The sequence below is a fragment of the Zeugodacus cucurbitae genome, chromosome 5 (genome assembly GCF_028554725.1).
Source record: "Zeugodacus cucurbitae isolate PBARC_wt_2022May chromosome 5, idZeuCucr1.2, whole genome shotgun sequence".
Lineage (NCBI taxonomy): Eukaryota > Metazoa > Arthropoda > Insecta > Diptera > Tephritidae > Zeugodacus > Zeugodacus cucurbitae.
The window spans coordinates 5,908,929-5,920,385 of record NC_071670.1 but is presented as its reverse complement, the minus strand read 5'-3'; the positions used below and the strand labels follow the sequence as shown (position 1 = coordinate 5,920,385).

Below are 11,457 nucleotides of genomic sequence, written 5' to 3'. Positions count from 1 at the left end.
ATAGTTCAACAATTATATGTTGAAAAAAAACCTTGCTGAATAATGAAAAATGTAAGGATTATATGAGTTTGGAAAGTCAATAAACTAAAAAATTTGCTGCCCTATTTCAATGTTTTGTGGAAACTTGGTGAACTTCTTTAAAATTGCCACAGTAGAACTTCCCTAACTCGAATCAGCATAAGCCACAAAAAAAAAACTCCGAGTTAGAGAGACTACCGAGTTAACGAAGATAATTTGTATGATATTTGACTTCTGTTGCCAATTCAAGTGTTTGAGTTATGGAGAATTTCAAGTTATAAAAGTTCGAATTATGGTTGTATAACTGTTTTTCGAATAAAATCTTAAAAATTATTAGGAAATAGTAATAATAAAACTCACCGATTACAGAAAATTATTTTAACCTGGAAGCAGTTGGTAAAGTTCACAGCAGTTCCACAGCAACGGAGAGTCACTGTGGTAAGCCAGTACATACTTATAATGTTGTTGTTTTGAGGATTTTCTTCGTAACTATTAGCAGAAAACGTAGTATATAAATGTGAGACCCGCTTATAAATTTCTGTGGCGAAACTCGCTTATAGAAACGAGTACCTCATCGCAAAGCGGATGAGTGTGACAATCAGCACACCATAAACATGCTCTATATTAGGTTCTCTGCTACTTGGAGCTTCCGTAATATGAAATCAAGGCTCAACACAACTTCACACAATATCGAGGTAAGACACTTTCGGTATTAAACACATTTAATACACAATAACAACATTTTTATTAACAGAATTATTGGTCAGACTCCACTTTTAACACATAAAGCAAACAATTGCGCCGGTTGTGACTGCTAAGCACTACGATATTACACTTAAATCACTTTACTAAATGATTTACGATAATTTCACTCTTTATACACGCTTTAAAACACTTTTACCTTTTACCAGTTTAACAAAGCTTTAGTTGTAAACTATTCTCACTATTATTAAATTACATTTAAATTCGCACAGAATGCGAAAATAATAATTTGTGCTGTCTGTATGACAGCACATATTTTATTTCCGTTAACTGTCAGTTTGCGCAAAGCAGAGCGACATCTAGATGCGAATTTTTGAGGGTTGTGTATTTGGTAATTATGAAATAGAGCAGTATTTGTAAAGATTTAGAGTAATTCTTTCATTTAGTGAAAAAATCAGAATTTATAAAATTAACGTTTAAATTCTGCTACTGCGTGCTATATTTGCAGTCATTCGCAACATATTTTTCATGCAAACTTTTTTAATAAATAACAAGAAAAAAGTATACTCGGCAACACTGCGCTACAAATGATTTTGACAGTTGCACAGATTTCGGCAATTTTTACTTGATTACGGCAAATTTCTACTACTCCAGACGTCGGTAAAATTAAAAGTGTTAAATATCTCAGAAAAAAAAACAATAAACAATGGCTTACGATTTAAAGAAAGAATCCGATGTTAAAGAGTACTTAGATAAATTAGGCGTCGAATATCGTTTTGGCTGTTATTCGGAGAAGAAACCAGAGGGTAAAATTCTTAAATTGCATGCAAAGCAAAAGACACAACAGCCGCATATGCAATCACTCAAAGTCTACGCATATCAGCAGCAGGGTGACAAGGGGGTACCTAACCTCCCCATTGTAATAGCGCCTGTTTCGCAAGCATTTGCAGTTGTATATTTGTTGCTTTAATCAATTACACTCAAATAGCACGTACACATTTTGTTTAGCACATCTAACTTATATGTATTTATTATAGTTTGCCATCTCTTGGGCGATTATTTGGAAGGCATTAAGAAGGACTTTGAGAAGGCGGCTAAAGTATACAAATCCACATGTGACGATTATGGTTATGCGAAGTCCTGCTTCAAATTTGGCAACTACAGCTTCTTGGGTAAAGGCAAAAGCGGTAGCAAGGGTGATCCACGTAGTGCGTACGCATACTATGAGAAAGGTTGTCAACTCAACGATCCCGATGCATGTTTACATACAGGATTGCTGCTGGTGTCGCGTTCCATGCACAAAGAGATTGACCGTAATGTGCCCAAGGTATACATTAAGTGCATAAGTTAATTAATATGCTAATTGGAAAGTGGTTTATCAGTTTGTTGTTGCGTTTTTTAAAGTAAAGTGTCAGTATTTATTTGTTATGTATGCGCGTATGTGTTGTGCTAGTGACATAACACTTTAGAGATAACGCTTGGTATTAAGGCTGTGTTAATGCCTGCATACACATACATACCAATGCAGTGCTATGGTAAATATTATTATTTACTAATTGAAGATAATATTTTTGTCACATTCTGCTACTAACGTCTAACATAAATATTAGTTTTGATTTATAATTGTTTTTTTTTTATAACCAATTTTTTACTTATTTTTTTCCATATTTTCCAGGGTATCGAATACCTGTCCAAGAGCTGCGACATGAATAACGCCACCGCCTGTTTCTACCTCTCTGGCATGCATATTTCCGGTGTGCAAAAGAAACCGGAAACGTCAACACAAGTTAGCACTACGGATATCAAAAAAGTCACACCGAAAGACAGTGAATTCATATTACACAAGGATATGAAGAAGGCATTCGAATTCGCCTATAAAGCTTGTGAACTACGTAATATGTACGCATGCGCAAATCTGAGTCAGATGTATGCGCGTGGCGATGGCATTGAAAAGAATGAAAAGGAGGCGGAGAAATATAAGAAAATGGCTTTGGAAATGCAGGATGAAGTGAAGAAACAACAACAGACGCTGGAGTTCCAACAAGGCATAAAAATGCCGAACTGAGCAGGAGCGTAGTGAAGTGTGTGTGTGTAGTGGAGTAGCGCTAGCATGAATTGTAACAATTTCAAGCGCAAATTAGTACAGCAAAAAAATATATATATACAGACGTAAACGGCGCCAATAGTAAACCACAAAATTTGTTTTTTATTAAAAAAAAATAAGTTCTTTTTATACATAAGAACTTGAGTTTGCGTGTGGCGGTTTACTTAAAAAATATGTTTTCGTTAAATTTGTGCGTTTATTTATAAGTAGGCAGCGTAAATTAGTTAGTGGCAGAAAAAATACATTTTCAAGGAAGACTAACTGCTTGCTTTTTAATATTTGCTTTGTTGCTTTTTTAAGCAAAATTAATTGTTTAAGTTAAAGTTAATTTAATTTGTTTGTGCGTGTTTATATAAAAAAAAGAAAGGAAAAAGAAACAAAAAAAAGCATGTAAAACGAGCAAGCAAACAATAACTTAATGACGGCTGTACAAAGCAGCGAATGTATATGAAAACGTTTGATTAATTTTTAGGTAGTCGCAAATGAGTACAGTTAACTTTGTAATTTCATTAAATATTTAAATTTTAAACAAATGTATAAATATGGGATATTTAGTTAAATGAAAATAAAATTAAAAAAAAAAAAAACGATATAAAAAATTGTAAGTTAAGTTTTTAAATAATAAACAGTTATTTTGGAATTTATAAACTAAAAGTATAAAAACAACAAGATGGAGTTCAAACTTAGTTTAAAATACATTATTAGTATACCCTAATACATTCAACATTTTGAACTATTTTAAATTATTTCCAAGCATATATATTTAGAATAAATACATATTTGTGTGTGTGTGTGCGTGTACATAACTGCATGTTACACCTCCATTTCAATTACTAAGGCGGCGCGCGCGTACGCTTGCACTCAAAGCCATTGACGCATACCGCAATTGCGGGTCACGCACAAACAATTTGTTGTTGCTATTGTTGTTATACTTAAATATTCATTTCACTTAATATATTTTTTTTTACTTACTGCTGTTGCAACATATCCGCGCCGACAATATAATTTGTTTCTATCAAAAGGAATAAATAAGCAATAGCTCGCATACACACATACATACACATATGAACGCTGACCATACTCCATAGACCTCACTTATAAGTGCTCGTACGAGTATAATACCTTAATTGTATCTTGATTAAATTATAAAAAAATATGTATGTATGTCGTTAAGCAAAGTGGAGTAGAGAAAACACTGAGTCAGCTAATGTTTTGTGGAAGGCGGTGGCAAGTCAGCTGACAGTTCATGACTGCAGCTATAGTTGCTGCTCCTACTTAATTAGCGTTGAAAACTTCTTCTGGTGTGTATGGCGTAGACTGAGGAGAGTGAGTGCCAGCAGAACTCTGCATTTTGGTTTCAATATCAATTTAAAGTATGGAGAGCGGTTGCAGGGCGATTCTAGAAATGTGGGATAAAGATAACTATGACTCCGTTTTCAGATTTAGAGGCTCTTAGTACAGTTGGTTACCGAGAAGAACGGACATGAAACATCTTTAGGTTATGACAGCTGATGGTACTAATAGTTGTTGTTTTTGATGCTCCCAAAAATATTTGTTGTGGAGTCAGTCCTTCATTATGAAGTTGGCACTACAACCGTGTGTTGTTTTTGGGCGGGTCAATAAACTATCGTCAGTCGTCTTCGCATTGCACACGATGATCTTTGATGTGATTCTAGATAAGCTCCGACTATCGCTGAGGTCTTATAGGAGATCGGTTCTCACGAGAGTCGTGTTTACCCGTCCCTACGACAGTCGGTTCTACATAACCGGAACGGAACTCGATTGTTATCAAGCCAAGGACTTTCAAATTGGCAGCATTCCTCAAAATTATTTGAGGAATAATTTATGCCGCTACAACAACAAAAACAATAGAGTCGAGTTTACCGTGCCTACGACAGTCGTGTCTATGTAACTCGAATGTTTTCGGATTTTTATCCGTTCAAGAACTGTGAACTCAGCAGTATGATCAAAAGTTTGAGGAGAATATTTACTGTCGTACCGTACTGCAACAACAACAATACAATCGGGCTTACATAACTGGCAACAATACTTTCATTCGGCCAAGGATTATAAATTCAGCAGATTTCTTCAATTTTTTCAAGCTTAGAATGTTTGTTCGTTTTTTAGCCGTCAAAACCCCGTGGCATTTTACTAAGAAAAGGCCATAATTCGGAGTCAGAATGGTGTGTTCAAAGCTCGGAGTTTATGTAAATATTGGTCGGTCTGCGGTTGTTAAAGTCTTGAAGAAGAAGATGGTAAGTTGAAACGTGTCGAGGATAAAACGTAATCTCAGAAGTTGTATTACTGGCATTAAAAAGCTCTGATAAGAATCAGCGAACACATCGGAGGTTACCTAAAACTTGCAGGACCTTAGGATAGGTTAGGTTAGGTCAAGTGGTAGATCTCCGGATCTACAGAGAATCGCACTTAGGCAGCAAAGACTGTCCTTTGTGCCACCCAAATACTCCTAACGGAACGCCAAGACTCTCATGATTCGACAAAACGCTTGGACTCTGTTATAAAGTTTTTAAGTCGGCTAACTTTCTTGGTCATTTAAAAGGAATTTGGGACGTACGAAATCTGTCCAATTACACTTTCTACGTGGCGTAATAGAGTTATTATTATGGAAATCAAGTACTTCATAAACGACAGGGAGTAGATTTCCTTCCACTGAATGGACTTGGTGGTGTTAATCAATCACCAAGCTCCTTAAAATCGAATTCAGTAGTGAGAATCTACCAGTGCTCTAGAGAAGGTTTCTATGGAAAATTTATGGGTCTTTAAGTGAAACCTTAAATTTTCTCAATGAAAGTGGTTTGATTTTAGTATAATTTGAGAGAACGAAAGAACATGCTAACGTTAAAGTAGATATGTACACAGAAAAGTATGTATATAAGATGTAGCAAAAGTTCGAATTGCTTGCAACACACTTCGTTGATTAAGAGTGCCTCACGCTGTCGCTTAGATGAGCTACTACGTTGAGCGGTTTGCTTGATTATTTCATGAAGCCATCGGTGCTAGAGCACCCACTTAGGTATTTTAGTGGACTAATATAACGGTATATTTTGTATGAGTATATAGTATGAGCATAGGAATAAATTACTTTGAATGGGTGCGATATCACCGTCTAAATTAATACCGAGGTATACAGATACTTATGTATATGTAGTCTTATACATGCAGTTACTTAGTATATATACTATAGATATGTAAGTATTTTTAACTCTCCAGCTTAACTTCGGCATTCTACATGGTATATATAATATATATTTACTTGCTTATGTACGCGTATCTTGAATTTGATCTTTGCATTCATTTGAGATGTCTAATTTTAGTCGCCTTGCTGGGTACTGCACCATTAACGGTTGGGAAGTACACACGTCACAATTTAAAGCTTGACAACACCAACAAAATAAACGCGTAATTTAAATATTTTTCAATTGCATAAAAATGTGCGAATTTTCGCAAGTCAGCTTTAGTTAGCATAACTGCTTTAACCATATATATACTCTCAGTTAGTCTCAATCTCGTCTCAAGAAATCAACAGTTAAAGTGAGGTTCGGTTGAAGTACTTAAAAAAGAGATTTATTAAGAAGAGAGCATAAGGAAGATCATCACCAAGAGTTGGCAATCAAATAGTATTATTAGAATTAGTAAAGAGAGTACTACGGGAGCACTAAATGAAAACTTGGGAGATGAGGTCATGTGTAAAAGTTCACGTAAGTGAGCAAAGTTTCTGAATTCCATTCACTAGGGAGTGGTCAGCAACGATTCTTTTGCATGTGGCTTAAGCAGCTCACGAATTCCGGCCTTAGACCAAGTATATTCTGGCTAGCCAGAAGACATCCGTTTGGAGGCGAGTGAGAAGACGAAGCCCGCTCAAGCGGTTGTGCATAGGGTTTGGGACCCACCACATAAAAACGAAGTACCAATGAATAGAAAACAACAGCCTCGGATGAGAGATCCCAATTTTGATGACGACCACTGACAAACGTACTAAGGACTATGATTTAAGGGTATGCCGATATGCGGCCCCTTAATTGGGAAGAAGCTGTTGCCCAGCTAGTTGATGTCCTCGAAAGAATAAAGGCTGGCATCACCGGCATCCAAGAAGTGCGATGGACGGGACAAGGACGGAAGCAGGTGGGTCCTTGTGACATTCACTACAGCGGACATGTAAAGGAGCGCAAATTCGACATGTGATTCGTGGTGGGAGCGTCACCAAAGCGAAGTTTTTCAACAAATCTCGGATTTGCGCCCGGGCACCGACGAAAGAGAAGGATGATGTTTTCTATGAGCGCATTATTGGAATATGTCCAAAACCCTCATTTAGTTGTCATTTCACAAATTACCTCTCTTTCTTCTTCTAATAAGATCTCGTGTAGCGCTCGAATTACAATTCGAATCTTTCTTTTCAAAGAGACAACCAATGTAGAGGCCGGTTGCCCATTACAAGTGTCTAGTGAATCTCCTATAAGCTCAGTACAGTTCTTTTAAAAAGCTCCTGTGAACTGTGCTACGAACCATGTATCTTCAATATACTAAACTAATGAGAAATTCCTGATTCATCGGCACATTAGAATATATTTTCCCTCAATAATCACTGGAAAGACTTGAACTTGCCCCCTTAGTATCATTTCTCTTTGTCGGTTCACCGTTTCAATTTTGTACTTCTAACCTTCGACCTATATTTGACGAATCTTTTGGACCAAAAATAATATTAGACATGTTCAAAGAAGTCCGAACACTAAAGAAGCGATCCAAATTACTTTCTAGAATAAGATCTGATAAGAAATTAAAATCTAATAATTTTACTTAATAAAAGAGGCTCAAGTCACTCTTAAGGCGACTAAAGTCTCTCACTTCTTGTGGTTTTATGGCATTAGAGGCTTATAGAGGCAAAAAGAAGGTCCGTCTTACTTCAAATACCATCTTATATTTGCATTTTCGGCTTGACGACGCCAGGACCGTATAATTTAAGATCGTTTTTCGAACTTTGCTGAATGAAGACACATCGAAACACTCGCTTTCAGTTTGCACAACAAAAACTAACCTCACTTTTTTCTAATTTCTGATAAATAATGGGCATACGTGTTAAATAAGACTGGCTCCAAACTTCCTATATAAATAGTGCACATACATATACATGACATATGACAGCTGATTTAACTGCTTATTCTTTACTTTTGCTCATCATGCTTTCAGTCTAACTTTTATCCGTCTTCATTGTGTGCGCATTAAATTGTTGAATGCTAACAAAAAACACATTGTAGTCTTTTTAAATAAAATAATAATATAAACTAGAATATGTATAATGTATGTATTGCTAGATGTGTATACAGTACTCATGAACCGTTGCTTTTATGAGCAGCACTCTTCTTAATAGTTATTGTCACTTAATAATGTCCGAGATAACGGTGGAAGAAAGACAATTTTTAAATTATTGCTTGTAAACTTGTGTTTGTAGATTTGCTGCTCGTCGCATGGCTGTAGCACAGTTGGGTGCCCGTGGCTTTGGAGCTTGGTCGACTGATGCTACATTCAGTCTCTTTTGGTTTTCTTCTACATGAGATTTTTGAGATTTCATTTTTGATTATTCAGTGAATCTGTGTTTGTAAGAAGTGAAATGCAGCGGGAGACATATGCCGTTATTTACATTTGCGTATCTATGAAACTCTGATTTTCGCTTCGATCTATATAGAAGATTATCGCTTTACAATTGTGCTTCTTTAAGGTCATGACCACACTTGTCTTTTCTTAGTCTTCCAAATCCCTTTCTGAGTCACAATCTCTCTCTCTCACTCTCTTTCTTATAAGCCGAACGTATATTTGAAAGATTTCAGAAAGACTCGGAATAATCGGGAAAGTTCTTTTTAAATTTTCAAATCTTGATCTTCCAAACCCCTTTCTGAGCCATAATCCTTCTGTATTTCTCCAAACGCAAAGAGTATTTGAAAGGTTGTATAAATACTTGGAAGAATTGAGATAGCTTTTCTTCTTCTACGTTAAAGTCCAACTCTTAGTGAATTTTTAAATCTTGATCTTCTAAATCACTTCCTGAGCCACAATCCCTCCGTTTCTTTCAAGCCGAAATAGTATTAGAAATATTTCGGAAACACTAAGAAGAATCGGGGAAGCTCTTATGGTTCTCTTTTTAAGCCACACACTTAGTGGATATTAAAATCTTGATCTGCCAAATCTCTTTCTTTCAAGACGAAAGACTATTCGAAAGGTTTAGAAAAACTCAGAAGAATTGAGGAAGTTCTTAAGAATTCTTAAATCTTGATCTCCAAATCTATTCTTTTACCCCTATCTCTATCTTTCTTTCAAGCCGAAAGAGTATTTGAAGAATGGTTCGAAAGAATCGAGAAAGCTCTTATTATTCACTTTTTAAGTCACTATTTGCCGCATTCTCCAATCTTGATCTTCCAAATATCTTCTTTTCCTTTTTATCTCTCTCGAAAGAGTATTTGAAAGGTTTTCAAGAAGCCTTGAAATAATGAAGAATGGACAAAAACCTGCTTGAAATGACCAATAAAGTTACACAAAATAATTATCTTCTTCTTATTTTACGAAATCGTTGTGCCATCGTACATAATTCAATGCACAGTGACTGTATCGTTAGATGTTACTCATACGCACTGTACACTAGGCGAAGTTGTATGCTACCAGACAACAAAATCACGGTCAAAACTCTACAAAAACAATATAATAACAAAATAAAACAAAAAGTTTGTAATTAAAATGGCTGAATGCGTTGGCGCGTGTGCATAACGCGTAGCCAAATTAAACTGCGGCCAAGCCTCATCCTATATATAACCCTATTTAAAATTGTGTTTTGCTAAATATTTGCACAATTTTTTAACAATTGAAATGCGTGCTATGTTTACAGCAAAACAAAAAGAAAATAAATAATTAAAAGTCACTTAAAAGTTGTAAACAAACATTTTTGAAAACAAGATCGATCAATTTCTGAAGCGGATGGTTACTAATTAAGAAAATTGGGTAATTTACGACAAGGCCAAGCGAAAACGGGCGGGGTGGAGTCGCGGTAAGTACGGAGTCAAAGGGACCGTCGCCAGTATTGACGAACTGCTTTCTACGATTGAACTCTTAGGTCCAATACTGTCAAGTAATCAACCAGCAGCGGGTGGCTTTGGTAACAGAGGAATTATGTTCCATCTGGACAATGGCGGGTCAGGTACAACATTATTGGGACTCACCAGAATCTTCGGAAACTTGGTTGAGAAGCTCCTACGCATCCATCTTATCTTACTGGACCGGGTTCGATTGACTGTTCCTGTCTATGGCACATTTCTGGCACCAAAATTGGACAGTCTGAAGGAAACAAACGCCTAGATGTGGCAAGCTTTGATCAATAGCGGTGGAATTGTGTTCCATCAGGACAACGTCACGTCAGATACAAAATTTGTGGGACTCGGCGGAAGTCCCGAAAACATGGTTGGGAGGTTCTTACTCATCTATCTTATAGTCTGGACCTGGCACCGATTGACTTTTAAACTCTTAATTCGGATTTGCACTGTCAACAATTAGATAGTCTATAGGAAGTAATCGCCAGGCATCTTTAGTGGGACTCGCAAGAAGCTCCGAGAGCTTACTGGGTTGGTTCTTATGTATAGACTTTACAGTTCGGAACTGACACCAAGTGACTACTATATATTTCTGCCTATGGAGAATTATTTCGCTGGTAAAAATACGCATTAAAAAAAATTAAAAAAAAATCGACGTTATTATTTTTTTGCCGCTATAGATGCCACTGAAATATGACAAAATTTTCAGCTGTATTCATTGCTTACTATATCAGTTAAAGCCGCTAAGTTTAGATCTGTATTTATGATCACACTTCGTTGCTTGTTCGTGAATTCTTAGACAAAAGTAATACTGTAACGTGGCTCCAGTCCCCACATGCAGTAGACATGACTCTATGTGACTTTTTACTACTTCCAGAACTATAGATAAGTGGCGTCGTTTTAGCATACGAGAAATCGCTGAAAGAACCAAAGACTATTCCAAAAATCGAGTTGGAGAAGTGTTTCTACGTTTGTAAGAAGCGCTGATATAAGTGCATTATGAGAATGGGGATTATTTTAAAGGCGACAATATTAATGTGGACAATTGAAAAAATATTTTTTTCCAAAAAATTGTTTCGTTTTCTTGGACACATTTCGTATTTGACTTGGATCGATCGGATCATTCTAACTAAGCTAAATAAAACCTTCGGTTTGATGCCAAAATATGAATTTATTTTTACTGGATCTAATATTATTATTTAAATTTATTCATTATATATATTTTTTTTATTTTTTGGTGTTACTTTATTTATTTTTACTAATTCCAAACACAAGAAATTTTAATATTTACTTTGGTTTTTATTTTTATTTTTTTTTTTTAATTTTATATTTAATCCATATTATGTGCAAAAATTTGTAAATTTAAATTTATGTAAAAAAATAAAATTGAACTAAATAAAAAATTACTAAAAAAAATTAAAATTAATTTAACAAATGAAAAAAATTTAAACCTGAAAAATATTTTATTTTTGTTTTTATATTTATTTTTTGTTGTTGCAATTTTTTTTAAATTTAATATTTCATTTATTGTTTAATTATTAT

At 35.4% G+C, this 11,457-nt stretch overlaps 1 protein-coding gene and 1 long non-coding RNA gene across 2 annotated transcripts in view; one reads left to right on the top strand and one right to left on the bottom strand.

Moving 5' to 3' along the window:
- LOC128921871 (uncharacterized) overlaps nucleotides 1-11,457 on the bottom strand; it is a 125,887-nt gene that overhangs the window by 39,978 nt on the left and 74,452 nt on the right. The gene's annotated exons all lie outside the window — the stretch shown is intronic.
- LOC105218556 (cytochrome c oxidase assembly factor 7 homolog) lies at nucleotides 1,316-3,197 on the top strand. The gene is made up of 3 exons (XM_011194231.3): nucleotides 1,316-1,526; nucleotides 1,758-2,047; nucleotides 2,396-3,197. The coding sequence occupies exons 1-3, from the start codon at nucleotides 1,427-1,429 to the stop codon at nucleotides 2,783-2,785; spliced, it is 780 nt and encodes a 259-aa protein (XP_011192533.1). The 5' UTR covers nucleotides 1,316-1,426; the 3' UTR covers nucleotides 2,786-3,197.